Below are 20,657 nucleotides of genomic sequence, written 5' to 3'. Positions count from 1 at the left end.
TTCAAGTAGACCAACTAAAGTCAAAAATAAAAGTCAAGCTATATACAATTTATTCATATAATTTTTGAATTTGTGATTAAAGAGATTTTGATAATAGTGTTTAAATGTTCGAGATGATCAACAGAACTAGAATTGACTATTTTCTAAAACTATTTCATAAGAAAAGCATTACAATTTATATGTATAATTTTTGTAGCTTGTTTTACTTAATCTGCTTTAAACAAATTTTACTGCTTTTTAATTTAGGGTAAATTTACAATTTATAATAACAAGCTTTTTTTGTAAAAAAAACTGTTACTTGGTTAAACCCATTCATATTACATAAGACTCTTAAAATAATTTTCAAAATGATTACAAATAAATAATAATTATATATAATATTATTACAAATTTAGAAATTAAAAACTGAAAAATTAAATAAGAAATTAAAACCTTTCTACTAAATAACTAGAAGAACTTAACTAAAATCTAAAAAATAACTCTTTTCAAGCAGAACCAATATTACATAATGTTAATAAATTTGGTATATAAAAAATAGTTACAACTTTTGGATGCTTACCAAAATAGCTGATTTCGCCAGCCTTAACAGTAGAATTGTCAACAAAAAGGGAATTATAAGTCATCTCCAATTTTCTTTTTGAGTAATCCTTGCACATGGGCCAAAGGTCATGTTTTATTACAGCTGTGCACTCGGTACGCCTCAAACGAGCAACTCGTACTTTATCATCAAACATTTAAGCTAGCAGCGGTTTATGCCCAGTATTACCTCAAGCATCTTAGCTCGAGTTGTAACATTTATGACAGCTATTGTGAATGATGAAGGAGCCTGGTGTAGATTTGTTTTTAAGCCTCCACTACAAATAATTGATTGTGGAATCCGGTATAATCCAACCTAGGATGAAAATAAGTAGAATATGTATATAAAATTTTAATAGAGTCAATAATTAAAATTATTTTTAAACTTTGGATTACTTTTCCATTTATTGGAAAATTTTTGCTTTTTAATCCAGCTAGGATCACTTATTTGTACAGTTATCATTTTACAACTAAAATGAGCTAAAAAAAATAACGCTGTAGTTAGTACAAAACACTTTAAATTTATATTTAATTTAATCATGATTATTATGTGTTTTAAAGTATTAAATATTTAATTCTACAAATGGGTGGATCACTAGCTTTTGAGAAATTTCTTCCAGATATTGAAAGTACACAGTCTATTTTTAGACTAAAGTTAAGGTTAAAAACTGTGTTAAGTAGTATAACAACATTAAACAGATACTGTTAAGCTACTTCAAATGTGTTAAAAAAAAAATTATGAGAGATTCTTCATGTCAAACCAAAATTTTACTACTTAATATGTAAAAATTGTTAACAATTACAGGTTTTCTAGTAATTTGTTTTAAATATTCAAGGTTTTTCCAGGATTCTAGCTTTTTTTACCACTCTGTCAAAAGTTTATCTTTATGTTTTACATAATTTCTATAATAATTCATTAGTTGGGTATGTTGTACATTCCATACCACTTGTTAAAATATTTATATTAAACAGTGATTTTAAAAAATTTCTTCCTGGTTATCTGATTTCGTTCTACATTTTAGTTTTTAAGTACAAGTTTAGTTGTTTTTTTAGTATAAAATTAAACTAAAGGTAAAAAATAATGAAAAGATACTATACAGCTACTTAATATAAATGGGCTTTTTATTAAACAAAAGTATGAAAAATATTTAAATATATTATCAGTATATAATAGTTCATTTTATAAAGAACTTGTTTAAACTTTTAGTTTAAAATTCAAGGTAAAATGGGGAACTAAATAAGTTTTCTTCTGAAAATATTTAAGAAAATTTAATAAAGTGTGTTGTACCTTTATAATCAAATTGAAAAGTATTTTAAAAAACAGTGTAAAATTAAGTGCAGGAGCACAAATATAGAAATCAATATAGTATGACAAAGTGTTAGTAGCCTGCTAAAAGAGATCAAACTTATTTTTAGTCTGGAACTATTTAAAAAATCATCAAAGTAAATTGTATATATATAAATATAACAACTAGTCCAACACTATGCAAAATAATTAAATCTATTGTTTCAATCAATATTTTCCAATCATCATATAAAACAACAAACCAAACAAAACAGTTCCAAATGTTTCAAAATGAAATTTAAAATCAAGAAGTGATTTTTGTATTTTTTTTGAAAATAATTAAAGGGCATAGGGCATATAATCATAAAACACTTTTTTTTCACAATTTGATCTTATTTTATATATTTTTACTAAGCTACAAAATTCTTTTTACAGCTTTTAAAAATTCAAAATAAATTTTGAGATATAGCCAGTCAAAGTAAGAGGTAAAAATAGGTTCCTTACAGGAGTTGCAGACTAAAACTGCAAAAACAGACTATTACACTAAAAATTTATCTTCTCCTATGTTTTTTGAGATTAGTTATTTTTAAAATCTGAGCCAGAGAGAACCTTGTATACACTAAACACATTTAACTTTGATTATAAAAACTAAAATGTGCAATATTGCATCTACAGGTAGAATTTAAAAAACAAACTTACCACTTCTGTACTAAAACAGATCCTTTCTATATTTTTTTATAAAAATATCCTTAAAAGACTATCCTTTTGAAACAGTAAATATTTTATAATTTTAAACTAATATATCTACCTAAAATTATACTTCACAAACTTCATACAAATTTTGTCTTAAATATAAGTCCATTAGCAACCAGAGAAAAAGCAAATTTTCAATTTATAACTTAAAATTTATTAAAAAAAGAAAAAGAAAACATGTGAGGCTCACAACTAACGTCAATGGATTGGTGTGCAGAAGGACCTTTCAGTCATGGGCTGCGCACCATTTGCTTGTGACTAATACTTTGAGCTAAATTTAAAAACAATAATAAGTAAAAAATAAACAGAAAACTTAACAACTATTTATACATACAATAAAAACGATGGTAAGCACTTTTTTTAACCCATTACTGCCAATATTGACCATGGAAGCTATAGTCTACCATGGGCTCCACCCACACTGTCTCCTACCCTAGATTTTGATTTTTTAAATCAATTAAATTTTACTTTTCCCTTTCTACAAGAGCAACCAAAAAATGCAATAAATAACTCAAAAATAAATAAAAGGAAAGAATTGGTAAATTCACTACAATAAAATATTTATTATAATCATAATACTTAAGAGCACCATGTATTTTAAATATTGTCTAGAAAAGTTTTGTATACGTATGTAGGTAAAAATTTTAAATATTTGCTTAACTGTTTTATTGATTTGTAAACTTGTTTTGAATAAAACAATTAACATGTCCAACCAGCATAAAGTTTGTTTTAATTTAAGTAAATTAAATGCAAAATGTAAAAAAATGTCAAAGTGCAAATAATAGTTAAAAAATTTGCTTTTTCACATTGCTTATGTTTACTTATAGACCAATATTCAAGAAATTTTAGTTTGAAGTTTATTAAGTTAATTTTTAAGACATAATATGTATTAAATGAAATGATAAAATACTTTCTATCAAAAGGAATAGACATTTTTTTAACTAATATACTATGAATTGAGCTGTTTGATTTTTTCTATATGGTGAATAAACATCAGTCTCAAACTCTACTCCTTATTTTATTCAAACAATGAAATTATTTTAATTATCTTAAGCTAACAAAAAAGATTATTATTAACTTAACCTTTTTAATGACAGTTTCAACTAGATTTCTAAAAAATTTTTTAAGGAAAAAACTGATTGTAATAATTTTACTTTTATCATTCAACAAGAGTTTGTAAACAAATTTAAAGCTAAAATTTAAGTTAATTTAAAACTCATTTTAAGTAAAAAATTCATTATCATACATTAATTTCAGTTTACTAATTATTTATGCTGTTTTACTCTTTATAAAAGGTTACTTTAGAGCAAAATGCTAATACTAGATGAGCTAAATGTTAGAGTCATCAGAAACTAAAAATTTTAAAGCTTTTAAAAAAGGGGGTTTTATTTATTCAAAAGGCAATTTTTTTATTAAAACGGCAATATTTTTTTCCATAAGCTTATAGTGTAAAATCACTTATCGCAATTATTTAAGGGCTAAAAGCTAATTTATTACCATCTTCCAAAAAAGCAATTTTTTTACTTAGATTTATAGCTTTATAGCTACTTATGGTAACTGTGGATCAGGGTTTCTCAAAAGTTTTTTTTGAAAGGTCCTATTTAAAGAAATTGAAAAGCTATGGCCCCCTTCAACATAAATTCTCAAAAAACTAATATTAAAACAGCCTAAGACCACTTTTTTGCTCTTGATCATCAACTTTAAAACATCTGGTGTAAGCATCAAGTTATGAGCTCATGGACCCCTGTGGCCTGTTTACTGCTCATGGCCCCCAAGTCCTCAAGGCCACTTGGTCCAGTTTATGAAATCCGTAGTATCATAATATATTAGTTTTAACTTTAATTTTTATAAGTTATGTATTCTATTAAAACTAAACAAAGCTTTAAATTTTTGTATCCGAATCCGGCCGGATCTTAAATCAATAAATATACCTGAATACGGATCATGCCGGATCCTTATTCCAGTAGGTTCCAGTAGAAAATCTTTAAACATTTTTGTTTTACTTAAAAAACACTTTTTTGTGACAGCATTAAGATACAAGTTAACAGTTTCATAAATTATTTTATTGCACTTATAAAATTTGTTAACAAAAGGTTTTAGACCTTCTTGTTACTTTTTTATCAATAATATTTCAGTAAAAACATAATATTCTCAAAAAATATTGTTAAAAACAAAACTATTGAGATAGAACAGTTGCTAAACGTCATTGTTTTAGTTAAGTTATGAGACAGAGTATAAATTTAAGTAATAAAAATTTTGAACAAATTTTAATTATATTGAAATTGTTTAAACAATTTTCAAATTATAAAAGCGTAACGTAATCTAATGATATAAAATTTGTGAAAAAATATACACAAACTAACTTCATTGTGTAATAACTAATAACTTAGTTGCACCAAAAGTATTGTTTTTTAAATTGTTTTTTAAGTTTATGAAATTAATATTTTAACGTAGTTCTGAACTTTTTTTTTAAATTATCAAAAAGCAGTGATAAAAATGCTTTCTAATAAATTGAAAAACCGCAATTTATTACTAAACGTTACGAGCTAACAAAGTATTTTGTATTCTCACTCTGCTAAAAGAAGACTTTGCTTTACTGATTAGTTGTTTTAAACTTAGGGAAACAACCTTCTATGTGTAAGTTTTTACTATGCTAGTAGTTTTACATTTCCATTATAAATTAAAATTACCTTTTTTAGTTTATACAGTTTTAAAATTTGGAGTTAGATTATCAGTTTTAAAAGTAACTTGTTATCTAAAAAAGTAAAAAACTGAGTTTTTTAACTAACTGAACTTTAGAAAATACCAGCTAGAAATGTAAAAATTAAGCAACCTCAATTATTAAGCCCAAGTTTCACTATTGCGATCTGTTTGGGCTAAGATTTCTAGGCTAAGATTATGAAAAATCGAGCATTTAACGTTCCGCATGAGTAATTTCACTACTAAAATAGGCTAATATTTTGCAAATTATATCATGGTATACGCCTGTGTCATTTTCATACTTTTCCATAAAAAACACATATCAATACGTTTCTTAGGCTTCGTAGTTATTGAATAACTTGTTTATTTTTAATAAAAATACTTTTAATATATATTTTTAAGACCTCAAAGTTTGACTTAATTTTTTCATAAATCTTTTTTTTTTCAAGTACACGCATGTGTCATTTTCATACTTTTCCATATTAAACTTTCTTTAAAACTAATAAAACACATATCAATACGTTCCCTAGGCTTCGTAGTTATTGAATAACTTGTTTATTTTTAATAAAAACACTTTTAGTATACATTTTTAAGACCTCAAAGTTCGACTTGTTTTGTTCAAAAAATTTTTCTTTTTTCAAGTACACGCACGTGTCATTTTCATACTTTTCCATATTAAACTTTCTTTAAAATTAATAAAACACATATCAATACGTTTCTTAGGCTTCGTAGTTATTGAATAACTTGTTTATTTTTAATAAAAATACTTTTAATATATATTTTTAAGACCTCAAAGTTTGACTTAATTTTTTCATAAATCTTTCTTTTTTCAAGTACACGCATGTGTCATTTTCATACTTTTCCATATTAAACTTTCTTTAAAATTAATAAAACACATATCAATACGTTTTTTAGGCTTCGTAGTTATTGAATAACTTGTTTATTTTTAATAAAACTCTTTTAATATATATTTAAAAGACCTCGAAGTTTGACTTAATTTTTTCATAAATTTTTCTTTTTTAAAGTACACGCATGTGTCATTTTCATACTTTTCCATATTAAACTTTATTTAAAACTAATAAAACACATATCAATACGTTTCCTAGGCTTTGTAGTTATTGAATAACTTGTTTATTTTTAATAAAAATACTTTTAGTATACATTTTTAAGACCTCAAAGTTCGACTTGTTTTGTTTAAAAAATTTTTCTTTTTTCAAGTACACGCATGTGTCATTTTCATACTTTTCCATATTAAACTTTATTTAAAATTAATAAAACACATATCAATACGTTCCCTAGGCTTCGTAGTTATTGAATAACTTGTTTATTTTTAATAAAAACACTTTTAGTATACATTTTTAAGACCTCAAAGTTCGACTTGTTTTGTTCAAAAAATTTTTCTTTTTTCAAGTACACGCACGTGTCATTTTCATACTTTTCCATATTAAACTTTCTTTAAAATTAATAAAACACATATCAATACGTTTCTTAGGCTTCGTAGTTATTGAATAACTTGTTTATTTTTAATAAAAACACTTTTAATATATATTTTTAAGACCTCAAAGTTCGACTTGTTTTGTTCAAAAAATTTTTCTTTTTTCAAGTACACGCACGTGTCATTTTCATACTTTTCCATATTAAACTTTCTTTAAAACTAATAAAACACATATCAATACGTTCCCTAGGCTTCGTAGTTATTGAATAACTTGTTTATTTTTAATAAAAATACTTTTAGTATACATTTTTAAGACCTCAAAGTTCGACTTGTTTTGTTCAAAAAATTTTTCTTTTTTCAAGTACACGCACGTGTCATTTTCATACTTTTCCATATTAAACTTTCTTTAAAACTAATAAAACACATATCAATACGTTCCCTAGGCTTCGTAGTTATTGCATAACTTGTTTATTTTTAGCAAAAACCTTTTAATATAGATTTTTAAGACCTCAAAGTTTGGTTATTTAAAGTTCACCTTATATAATACATTTCTGTTCTTGAAACTTCTGTTTAAAATAAAAATTTAGTAACACTACAACTTTTCGCGCGGTTTTATCTAGACTTAAGATAAAGTTTAGTATCTACTGAAATTTCTAGTGAACTATTGAAAATTTCATGATGGTAAAACGAAAAAGTAATGCATGTCTTTTTGAAGACACAAAAAAGCTTGTAAATATTAAATAATATTAGTAAATATTAATAAATAAAATTTAAAGTAAGCTTGTAATAAAAAGCTTGTATGACGTACATTGTTAAGAGCAATTTTTATTGAATAAGTCAAAACATAATTCACATACATTCAATGTAAACACAAAAATAGAACATAAATGTATTATTAAACTAGGCACATTGGGCAGAACCATTTAACACTTTTTTTCGGCTTTTCACAAACTCATCATCAGAGCTATCTAAATTAGGCCTTTTAACTTTTGAACACATAGCTTTATCATCAACCAATTTTCTTTTACTACTAACATTACTTTCATCTTTACTATTTACAATATGAGAGGCTGAGCTAGATGGTATTTTAGCTCTTTTAAACATTTAAAACCTCTAACAACTACAACTATAAAAAGAGCATAATAAACTTATCTTTAAACATTACAACAAAACTTAAATAAATGTATAATAAAACGACATAAAAATGTAGTTAAAAATATTTTTACTTAACTAATACTATTTAGAACATAAACTGTACAATACAACTTAAGGTAAACCATTTAAAAAATAAGTAAACAATTAAAAAACCTTTTAAAACCGTCTCATACATATCTTGAATGCCATGTTTGTTATTTAACCAGGCTGATCTAATCAACTGTATATCTTTAAACTTTACACTTGCTGCCTTACAGTTTTTGTAACTCATGACTACCTCCTTACAGGCTTCCCTCTGTTTAGTTGCAAAGAAAAATTTGAAATTTTTACTATGCATAATATTTACAAGCTTTTTTGTGTCTTCAAAAAGACATGCATTACTTTTTCGTTTTACCATCATGAAATTTTCAATAGTTCACTAGAAGTTTCAGTAGATACTAAACTTTATCTTAAGTCTAGATAAAACCGCGCGAAAAGTTGTAGTGTTACTAAATTTTTATTTTAAACAGAAGTTTCAAGAACAGAAATGTATTATATAAGGTGAACTTTAAATAACCAAACTTTGAGGTCTTAAAAATCTATATTAAAAGGTTTTTGCTAAAAATAAACAAGTTATGCAATAACTACGAAGCCTAGGGAACGTATTGATATGTGTTTTATTAGTTTTAAAGAAAGTTTAATATGGAAAAGTATGAAAATGACACGTGCGTGTACTTGAAAAAAGAAAAATTTTTTGAACAAAACAAGTCGAACTTTGAGGTCTTAAAAATGTATACTAAAAGTATTTTTATTAAAAATAAACAAGTTATTCAATAACTACGAAGCCTAGGGAACGTATTGATATGTGTTTTATTAGTTTTAAAGAAAGTTTAATATGGAAAAGTATGAAAATGACACGTGCGTGTACTTGAAAAAAGAAAAATTTTTTGAACAAAACAAGTCGAACTTTGAGGTCTTAAAAATGTATACTAAAAGTATTTTTATTAAAAATAAACAAGTTATTCAATAACTACGAAGCCTAGGGAACGTATTGATATGTGTTTTATTAGTTTTAAAGAAAGTTTAATATGGAAAAGTATGAAAATGACACGTGCGTGTACTTGAAAAAAGAAAAATTTTTTGAACAAAACAAGTCGAACTTTGAGGTCTTAAAAATGTATACTAAAAGTATTTTTATTAAAAATAAACAAGTTATTCAATAACTACGAAGCCTAGGGAACGTATTGATATGTGTTTTATTAGTTTTAAAGAAAGTTTAATATGGAAAAGTATGAAAATGACACGTGCGTGTACTTGAAAAAAGAAAAATTTTTTGAACAAAACAAGTCGAACTTTGAGGTCTTAAAAATATATATTAAAAGTATTTTTATTAAAAATAAACAAGTTATTCAATAACTACGAAGCCTAGGGAACGTATTGATATGTGTTTTATTAGTTTTAAAGAAAGTTTAATATGGAAAAGTATGAAAATGACACAGGCGTATACCATGATATAATTTGCAAAATATTAGCCTATTTTAGTAGTGAAATTACTCATGCGGAACGTTAAATGCTCGATTTTTCATAATCTTAGCCTAGAAATCTTAGCCCAAACAGATCGCAATAAGTTTCACTGACCTTTCCCAAATATGTAGAAGAAGTTAATAATCATAGAACATTTTTTTTTATAGTTTTTACAAAAGCTCAAATAAAAATAAACAAAAACTGTTGTTAGCTCTTAGATTTACGACAAAAATTTATTTTGATATGTTAGTCATGTCATTAATAAATCTGTATATTGATTGATTTGTTTATTCAAACAAAACAAATAATATATGTTGTGATTAAATTAGCATCATGTGAAGTTTACTTATATCATTTTGCACTAAAATCTGACACAGTAGTGTAAGGCTCCTAATGTATGACATCTGTAATACTTGAATGTTATGAGATCAAAATTCTCTGTTGAGTCATATACAGTAAGTACTAAATAGTTAAATAAAGTATGTACAAACTTAGTACTAGGTCTATTATTTTTTTATCTAATAAAATTGTAAAAACTTACTGTTCTGAAATATGAATCAACTGAAAAAAAAAATTATTTACTGTAGTAAATAATCTCTTAAAAAATTAACCAACTTATAAGAATTAAAACTTGAGATAAATAACTGAATAACAGAGGTGAAATATTTTTCTTCTATTCAAAAAAGTCTGCTTGATTTGTATATTTGTATGAAAATGTTCATAGGCTTACAAAAACCTTTTTTCTGGCTCAACAGCAAAATAAAAGCACTTATTACAACTCTTCATTAATAAAGTTGTCTTCTAAATAATTTTATAATTGAGCTGTGAAGATGCAACTCATCAAATAAGAACCATATATTAGTCTTACTAAACTTCCTAGTAATAAAAAAATTGTCTGAACAGAGAAATACGAGCTGAAATATATCCTGGGAAAGTTTTCAAATTTTTATATAAATATATGTATTTCATGCAAAGTTCTTAAAAAACACTTGAACAAGTTATTTTTCATAAAACCATATTAAAACATAAGAGTTTACTTTATTTCTTGCTTAAAAGTAGAAATTTTATCTTAAAATACATATGAAAAATAAATAATATATGCATTTTTAATAAAAAAAAGCCCTTTTGAATAAGCTAATGTTAATTTTTGTAAAAAAAATGTTTGACCCCTCTATAGCCTTGACTAATCTTTAACTTTGTTTAAATAAGATCTGTTATAATTACATCAAATAAAGGGTATGGAAGGGTCCACTTTGATTTTTACAAGTTGATCTTTTTTTTTTAGAGTTTAATATGAGCTTTCATACACTTTGACTGCTAAACACAATTCAAAATAACTTTAGAGATATAAGCGATCAAAGTTAATGACCTCAGTAATTTTCTAATGGAAGGCAAAAACTAAAAATTCAAAAAAAATGCTCTTTACTAAAAATCTATCTCCTGCCTCATTTTCTAAACAATCTTCTTCAGATTAATTACGGTAAGTCCATTACTAATATTTAAATTGATTTTATGCAGAATTTTTTTTAATTAAAAAAAATAGTTATTAAAAAAAACAACTATTTTCTTTTATCAAAAGTTTCACTTTTCAATCAATATTTATAAAAACCCACCGTGAAAAGTCTTTTAAACTATAAAAGGGAGTTTTTCTGAAAATTTGAGGTCTCTAGCTAAAAAATAAAAGAGGAGATAGATTTTTAGTAAGTTTTTAAACTTCTGAGAAAATTGACCCTGCAAAATTTGAAGTTCATACATATGTATTGGTAACTTTTTACAAAAACGTCTATATCTCTAAAACTAATCGAAGTTTTTATATTCTATAAAAACTGATTTGTAGTTTGTACTCAAAGCTTTTGTATAAGAGCCAATATTAATTTTTGTAAAAAAAATGTCAGACTTCTTCTATGCTCTTAAATAAGTAAATTGATTCATTGTCAGTCTAAGCTGACAGAAAGTGAGGGACATACTGTTTTTAGTAACTAATTTTTAAAAATGATTATTTTTATCTTATTTGCACTTATTACCCAATAGTTTTAAAATTTAATTCAATTTCATATTTTTGAAGAATATATCTATTGAAAATTTTGTTTTAATGTATTTTAAAGTATAATATTGTACTGTCTTGTTCCAAACATTACTTATTTCAAAATTTAACTTAACATTATACTTATTACTTTTGGAAGTAAATATTGCACTTGTTATGTTGATTAGTCTCGAAGGCTAATGTGAGTTTAAAACTGTTGCCGACATTCACAAAAAGTTAAACAGGGCAGAAAGTTAATTTGTGATTATTTAACTTAAGTTCAAAAGCTAACTAAGTATTTAAACTGGAATCAAGCAATATAATTAAAACACAATTCAATTATAAGTTTCTTTGCTTTAAATGCATTCATTATTACCTATTAAGTTTTTTTTTTTCAACAATTTAAATCAATGTCCATTTTCGAGTTTTAAATTTTGTGCTTTCTCTTACAATAATTTATTAGTAATTTATTGTAAACAGGGCTAATATATCTTAACACAGAAAATTTTAAAAAGTTTTTAGCAATGACTAATGACTAGAAAAGTTTTAATTATTGTAATTATTTTAAGTTTTTACACTTATTTTAACAAAAAAAAGCTATGATTAAAATACAAAACTTTTAACAACTATTTATATTTAGTCATGCAATGAGTTATTATTGTAAATATGTTTACTAAAAGTTTCAATATACTAGTATATAAGAATATTTCATAGTTTTGAATTGATGCTGTTAATTAATACAAAAACTACAAAAAGCTTAATCAAAACCAACTCAACAATATTTTTTTAAATCACATAAAAACAACATATAGCAATAAAGTTAAACATGGGACTCTATGGACTGATTGAAGCCGTCATTTTGTTCACAAACTCACTCGCAATACTCCATGAGGAAAGGTTCCTGCAAAAGTGGGGATGGGGAGCAGACCAGGTCGATAATTTTTACTTTCATCCAAAATTTGTTTTTGTATTATTTTTGCATTTGAAAACTTATACTAATGTTCAAGTTATACTAGTATTAAAGCTTTGACTTTTTTTAGGCATCAGATCAGGTTGTAGTTTTTAATTTTATATAAATTTCAATTTCGTTTAATATAGTTTTTGTACTTTTAAAGTTTTTTAGTTGTATCAATAAGCACATTTAAACTTTGAGTTTTCTTTGTTTTTAAATGCAAGTAATTCTCTTGTGAAAGTGATTCTACATTTGTAATAATTTGTGTGTACATTTATTTTGCTTAATTTAATTATTTAATAAGGTTGCTATTACCTCAGGATAGTTTTATGAAGTTGTGGCTCAAATGTATCAAAAAAAAATGGTGTTTAGTTTTTCTTCTCTTGTTGTTCTTAAAGCTCAAAAAGTTGTTGAAGCAACTAAAACCATCAATAAACAATTCCTTTATTTTAGAAAAACATAAACTTACATAATATACTTACATTAAAACTTGAAAATACCAGGAATTTGAGCAAAAACTTTTTAAATCTGGAAGCTTAAGCAGTCTTGACATGTAAATGTAATTTTGATTAGATAAGAAATAACTGTTATGAACTGTTATGTAACGTTTTTTAAAATTATATAACACATTTATAAGAAGCATCATAATATCTTATTAATAACTTTACATTACTGAATACAATTTTTAACTTAAGTTAGACTTTCAACTAAAAAGAACAAGAAAACTTGTACTTTTAAAACCCTTACCAGTCAGTTGCCACTAAAATTATTATATTTTCTATTTATAAATAATTAGCTACAGTTATATGATAGTAGTAAGTATAAAAATGTGTTGTTGTTTACTTAAACATATTTATTGTTTAACAAGTTTATTCTTTTATTTATTTTGAAATTTGATTTATTAATTTTTAATATGATATTATATGTTTCATATCAAAGTTTATAGTGCTTAAAAGTAATGTTTTTTATAGTAAAGTTATCTAATTATGTAAATTCATTTTATTCATTTTAAAACAAAGAGTAAAGCTGTCATTATATGAATTATAATTCATGTAAGTAGTATATAAATATTCTATTGAAACAAATTAAGTTGATTGAATAATGCTTTTCAAAACAAGAATTGGAAAATCCAAATGCTACTAATGAATCATAATTTTTTAAATATCATGAATTAATTGTTGCTTATGCTAATTGTTTATAAGATTTATTTTTATTTGTTTGTTCATTCTTAATATTTATACTCGTGCTAATTAAAATAGTTTCTTGTTTCAGCATAAGATTTATAAAGTAAACTTTCACATTAAAAAATAGCATTAGCAGCTGAAATAAAAACTCATAGTTACTTCTTATAAAATCATTTAAATTAAATAGTATTCAACGTATATTCAGTTTAAAAGTCAAGTAAGTTTTGCAAAAATTTCTTTTTCTAAACTGCCAATTTTCTCAACTATTTATAATTTTCGGAAAAATGTTTTCTTTTTAAATTTTCTTTCTCTGGATCTTAAGTTTTCAGGACTATTACCCAAATAATAAAAACTAATATATCTTAATGTTTAGTTTTCTAACAAAAAGCCCTAAAGATTTCTTAATTTAGAAAAATAGTTCTATGAAAACTTACTAAAATTTTAGTTTGTAAAAACTATAAAATGTTTGACTTTTATTTAAAAAATATTTTTTTGGAATTCTTAGTTTGTTACTGGTATAAAAAATCAGTTTAAGTCTTCAAATTCAATAAAATGAATTCTTAAAACTACTGTTGGATGGGACATTAGACAAAACAAATAGTCAAAAGCTTTTGTTTATATACTAAAAACTTTCATACATTAAAAACGGCTTATCCAAATTTTTCTTTAAAGTTTGATAGTGTTTAAATAAAAACATAAGCTTATGTCCAAACCAACAGTAGGTATAAGCTTTAAGCTGGTTAAATTGATATATACATATTATAAAGGTACAATTTTCTGGGATAATTCTTTTTGAATTTCAACTTAAGACTAGACACCAACTTGGGATTTATTTTGTTTAAGTGGTTTACAAACTCTTTTTCTCAAAAGAAACTTCTCTTGTATGTTTTTGTACTTACAACATTTTTTTTATGCATTTTTACTAAATCTTTCCTGAACAAAACACAATGCTTCAAAGACATAACCACAATGAACACTTGTACTTAGAGTCAATAAAAGTTTTAGATCAAGCTCTGAGTTTATGCCAATTCATGAACAATTTGAAATCAACCAAACAAACGTAGTGTCTAACTTTTAAAATATTACATTCAGTATCAGTGATTTTGAATAATAAAATTTTAATTTAAGACATTTCAAGTCGTTCAAAGTTATAACATTTCATCGTAACACAGGACATGTCATAAAATTTTTCAACGTTCAAAAAGGCCTAATGAATTTATTTTTAACAGGGCATGGGGGGATTCGGGGAAGCACCTGGGATGAAACAGCAAACGATAAACCTGATCAAGTCTGTGAGGACCCTGATGAGAGTTCCGTTGATATTCGTCAACATTTTTGTTGTTATCTGTCTCGTGTTGTTCGGATGATGGTTGTCAAGTAATCAGTTTTACTTTTTGAATCCAATTTAGTATTTTCTATCTGGTAAAAATAAGTTTTATTTTTTTTGGTGAATAACTTGAAAGATATCAAAAAATTTCAATTTAGTATTTTCAACTGTTGTCCAGTAGTTACCAGTATTTTACTACTTAAAATGTTTTTGACATGTGTCTATTTGAGAGTATTAATTTTATTTTTTTTAATTGTCAAGCTGTGGTGTTTAAAACTAAGATTTGTTGAATCTAAGTTAAATTAACTATTCATTACAATCCTATAAAGGATTTTTTAAATTATATAAATCTCTTTTTTTCAAGCTGTAAAAATATTTTTTATATGTAAATTTGTTTAAAACCTAGATTATATTCAGTTTAAATTTCAACTTGTTTATTGATTATTTACCATACAACTTTAACTTTTTTATAAAGTTTCATTGTACTATCTAAAAGTTTAAGTTATAAATATACTTTATTTTCTCTTTAAAAGTTTCTTTGCCTTTAACTTGCTAAGGTTGAACTATGTTTTTTTAAATGATCGTTTTCATCAGTTTAACTTTTCAAATTAAATTTGTTGTAACTATTCTCCGTATTTAAATAAAATAGAGTAATTTAATGATTTACAAGTTTGTTTAATTTAATTAGATTATTTTTTAACAACATATTAAGTTTAAATTATAGTTATGCTTTTGTAGATGTTTTAAACTTCCTAAATAGTTTTGACTGAGTAAATTAAAACTAAGTTTCAAGCTTTTTTAGTATCAATTAAATTTTTCAATTCTCTAATTTTTTTAATATCAATTAAATACTGTTGTTAAACTGTATTTTATTAGTATGTATTTTTCTGAAATAAAATAAGTTATAGATTGTACATAAAAAAATAGCATCTTTGTTTAGCTTACGCATTTAGAATAATTTAGTTTATGAAAAACTACATAAAGTATGAAAATTTTGAACACGTCATCAAAGCTTAATGATGATATGATAATAAAGTTTTTCTTTATAAAGTTTTGTACGTTTAAAAAAGAATGATGAAATTTTTAAAATATTTTATTCAAAATACAGCTTAAATATATTTCAAATTAAGTTAATTTAATGCTTAAATGAGTAAGATTTTTAACTCATGAATACCACCAAACTAAATAATAATGTAAGTTGTTTAACATAGCAGTTTTTTTTTTGGTACCAAACCAATTGTTCCTTATTTTCCAAATTTTAACACTACAGTAACCTCTCTCATCTTTACGCACACGTGACGTTACGCACACTTAGTTACGCATTTTAGAATTCTTAAAGTTCAAATTTATTTTTTCCAATATTTCACAAATTATGTTTATTGTACATTTTTAATTTAAAATATTTTATTAAATGCTAACTCACCTGTCTATATCTATAGACTTTGTAAACTAATGTTCCTTGACTAACTGTTGAACATTTACATACTTATACCTCATTATATCAGTAATTTTGTTAATAATAAAAGATTAGATTAATATTCTTGAAAAAATATGACTGTGTAAATAATGAGAGTTTAAAACACAAATAAATAATACAGCACTCTTGTCTTATATATAAATAAACATCTAAAAAAGAAATCTAATGAAACTTCCTAGCAAAAACTAGCAGTGATACTTGATAAATATAGAGCTGAGTCTTAACACAAATCTCAATTGATTTTTAGTAAACATACCATAAACTTTTTTACAAGTATTATTTTTTTATTTAAATCCTTTTTTTAATATATGTATAGTTTTATGTTTTGTTTTAATATTTATAAATGAAGTAAACAAATTGGGAAAGTTCCCAGTCTGCTTTTAATTAGAAGCAATACCAAAAAACACCCATTATAGTAAGTATATTTGGTACCTCTCGTATCTTTACGCAGTTTTTCTGTGAACAAAATATGCGATAATAAGCGAGAGGTTACTGTAATTAGAATGCAGTTCTTAAAAGATAATTTGTTTGTCAATGTTTGATTTCATTATGTAATATAGTTCAGTATTTGATTTAAACTTTACGCATTACGATAGATTTTAATTAGTTTAGTAAAAATTAACTTATAATATCAAACGTTGAATGTTTGAAAGAAAACTTGTTTAAATTCTATATAAATGTGTTACTGTATTCCTATTTTTCCTAAATAATTTAAACATAAGTATCCAAGAGTGTTAGTAGTATCCCGTAATACAAAAAAGTTATACTATTTGAGTAATACTAGTAAATTTAGTTTTTTGTCTAGTCTGTAATTTTATAATGTCTCTAGAGAAATGTTGTAATTGGAATATCTAAAAGTGTACCATGCTAAGAATAAGTTTAAAATTTTAAAACCTATATTTTATTGTTATTGTAAGTTATCATTTCATTTTTACTATCAAAATTTTAGTAAGTATTTTTTAAAGTGTTTTATATATTTTTTATTAAATCATGATTATTTTCTTTAGAATTTCCAGAGGTCCATATATACAAAGCTTGATATTATCAACACTCCTTCATAGATAAACCTTCCTACAAGAATTTATAACTTTACCAAGACAATTTTGTTTATAAATTTAATTATAATGAACTATTTTTTTTTTTTTGAATTCAAAGTTCCACTAAAAAATATCAAATTGAAAAAGTTAAACAATTTAATGTGTAACTTTTATGTTAGTATAGTTGTATTTCTTCTGGAAAAATGTCGAATACCCGCCGTCGTTGCAAAACAGCAGTATTTTATTCAAATACTTTTCATATATTGAAGTTTGTTGCTCGAATGAAAAGCACAACTGCTAAGTTCTTCAGACATCTTTCCTTGATTTCACTAATTGAATTTTGAGTAAAGTGCTAACGTTATACTTTTAGGCTGCCTCAATTAAGTAAAAACAGATCTCAAGTTACTTAGACAAATTTTCTTAATGTAGGGTTTAGTTCTTAGCTGAATAGCCGAGGGTGGGCAGAACATTTTGTTAAATAAGACATTTTTAAATAAAGTTTCAATAGAAGTATTATTTATACTTTGAGTACTAAATGAATTTTAGTTAGTAGATACTGTTTCAAAGATATTTAAGAAATTAGTTCACATTTTATGTGATCAATCCACTTGTTTAATCCGAAAGAAAAACATATAAATTGAAGAATAACTCCTCGTCAATTTAGTTTAATAATTTATTAACAATGTAAAATCTGAAAAGAAAACAAGTATAAACATAAACACTAAAATGAGCTATAGTCTAATTATCCTACATCCCCTCCAGCTCATTAAATATAATAACAAGTTTAAGGCAATGACATAGCTCGTCAAGAGGGGATTTAAACAAGTAACAAAAATATTTTACTAAGATGAAACTAAATTTTATGCAATAAAAAAAAAAACTCAATTGACTTAAATAAAAAATCTTTAAACAAGGGATTTATTTGAAGAAAATCAAAACTGCAATAAAACGCACTAAATAAATCCAAAACAATACAAATTCATGCTATTCAACGCTGAATCCTTCCTGGCTCAGCAATCATCACTATCAGCATCAATTGAACACTCAGCACAAACTTTTGTATAAACAGGAACAAACAGACTTCACTTACGGTGATTTCTACTTTGGAGTACTCCACTTTCAAGCCTCCCTGGCGCATTGAAGTCTTTCAACCTACGCAAAGCAAGCGGCACCTTATTTTTTTTGTGAACTATAGGAGCAGGAATGTACTCTTCCTCAATCTCTTCATGATTCGCTTCAACCTCACTGGTTTTACCTTTATTGGCACTGTTGGAATCCTCTTTAATCTTTACAGAAGAATCAGGACGTTGAGGACCAACATTGCACTCATGTGAGCTTGGTAGATTACTGCTCCAACCATGGGAAGTTTTTGCTTCAATGCTTGTTGAGGCTGGGTTGTACATCCTTAAAAATTTTCTGTTCCTCCGAGTAAGTCTCCGTGAACCATCAACTCTGACTACATACTGATCATGTGGAAGCACCTCCATTATCACTCCGCTTCTGTCCCATTTACGTGGATGAGTGCCACTCTGGTTCTGTAGTAAACACCTACTGCCAACATAGAGAGGCCGCAAATCCCTGGCTCTTTGGTTAAGTACTTCAGAATTCTTAACAAATCTTGTACGGAGCGCCTCTTCTTTAAGCTTCCATGCTTTTCTCCACATGGGTCGCACATTAGGATTGGAGAATTTGTCAAGTTTGTTCAAGAATGAGAAACTATCTCGCAGCTGACGTCCATATATGATCCCGGCTGGAGACACTTGACAATTGCTATCAGGAGTATTTCTCAGATGGAGCAACGCACTTAAAAACTTGTCATTGTCCAGACTTCCTGAAGCGTAAACATTTGATCTTAGCAACCTTTTTACCTGTTTGACGGCTACCTCCTCTCTGCCGTTTGATCTTGGATAGTAAGCTGAAGATATTCTATGCGTGACATCCCAGGTTTTAAGGAATTCCTTTGTTGCACTGGACGTAAATTCCGGTCCACCATCACTCGATATTTCCTCGGGTACTCCAAACCTGGAAAACAAAACTCGGAGGCACTTAATCAACCCACGCGAACCTGCCTGAGAGGTTCCGCTGGGTGTGGAAAATATTTCCGACCAACCCGACAACCTGTCACCGACTACTAAAAAATTGTTTCCGGCAAACTGGAAAAAATCTGCGAATATTTTTTCAAAAGGGTTTGTAGGAGGATCAGACGCTTCTTGTGGCAATGATGGTTGAGAAGGTGAATTGCGGTTGCAGCTTTGACAATTGGCCCGAATTGCTTCAATGTCTTGTGTAATACCAGGCCAGAAGACAATCTGTTGGGCACGACTATGCATTGATGTGACTCCTTGGTGCGCCGAGTGTAATGTGTTGAGGACCAGATATCGTAAACTGACGGGGATTACTACTCTGTCCTTGTAAAGTATAGCCCCATCACTTAAATACAATGCATCATCGTATCTAAAATACGCTGACAAAGATTCATCATGTTTCAAGCTTCGACCTTCCTCAATACACCTGGATACTCTTGAAAGAACTTTGTCATTTAGTGTATCTTCTACAATTTCCTCCCAAGTGATTGCCATTGAATGGCATACTTCATTACTCAATGAAGAAATTAGAAGTGATTCGTTAGTCAAATCATTATCATGTGAATTAACTTCATTAACCGAGCTTGGATAACGCGATGTAGCATCTGCCGCTAGATTAGTTTTACCTGGCATGTAATGCACTTGAAAAAGCCATGGCAAAGTACGTTGTTTGAGCCTAAAAATGCGCGTGTTGTGAATTTCGTTTAAGGTGCGATCACCAAAAATCTTTACCAGTGGTTTATGATCCGTAACAACCACAAGATCTTTGCAGCCCTTAGTGAAATACTTTGTCTGTTCTAATGACCAAGCAATAGCAAGCGACTCCCCTTCTATGGCAGCATAATTCTTTTCTGCCCCATTCAGAAACCTTGAACCTGCAAGCGTCACTTTCCAGCCGGTGGTGCAGCAATCTGGTAACCGGCTATTGCATTTGCAGTGTTTCTGCATAAGGAAGTAGCCCAATCCTTGCTTTGACCAGTCTGGTCTAAGACAAGTCAGTTTCCCAAGATCAAAAATTTGAACACCGCTCTTTATTGCGTCAATGATTATCTCTTTTGATTCATTAAATGATTGGTTTATTTTTTCTGTCCACATAAACTTACATTTTGGACTGAGAAAATCTCTAAACGGTGCCATGACTTTACGAAGTTTGGCATAATTTGCGA

At 26.5% G+C, this 20,657-nt stretch overlaps 1 protein-coding gene across 1 annotated transcript; it reads left to right on the top strand.

The window, feature by feature from the left end:
• The first annotated feature begins 12,256 nt into the window (after window positions 1-12,256).
• LOC145834369 (immediate early response 3-interacting protein 1-like) lies at window positions 12,257-15,503 on the top strand. The gene is made up of 2 exons (XM_082941783.1): window positions 12,257-12,361; window positions 14,796-15,503. The coding sequence occupies exons 1-2, from the start codon at window positions 12,257-12,259 to the stop codon at window positions 14,931-14,933; spliced, it is 243 nt and encodes an 80-aa protein (XP_082797909.1). The 3' UTR covers window positions 14,934-15,503.
• The last annotated feature ends 5,154 nt before the right edge of the window (window positions 15,504-20,657 follow it).

Source organism: Thalia democratica, chromosome 4 (assembly GCF_965202585.1).
Source record: "Thalia democratica chromosome 4, ktThaDemo2.hap1.1, whole genome shotgun sequence".
Taxonomy (NCBI): Eukaryota; Metazoa; Chordata; class Thaliacea; order Salpida; family Salpidae; genus Thalia; species Thalia democratica.
This window is presented reverse-complemented; position numbering and strand designations above follow the sequence as displayed.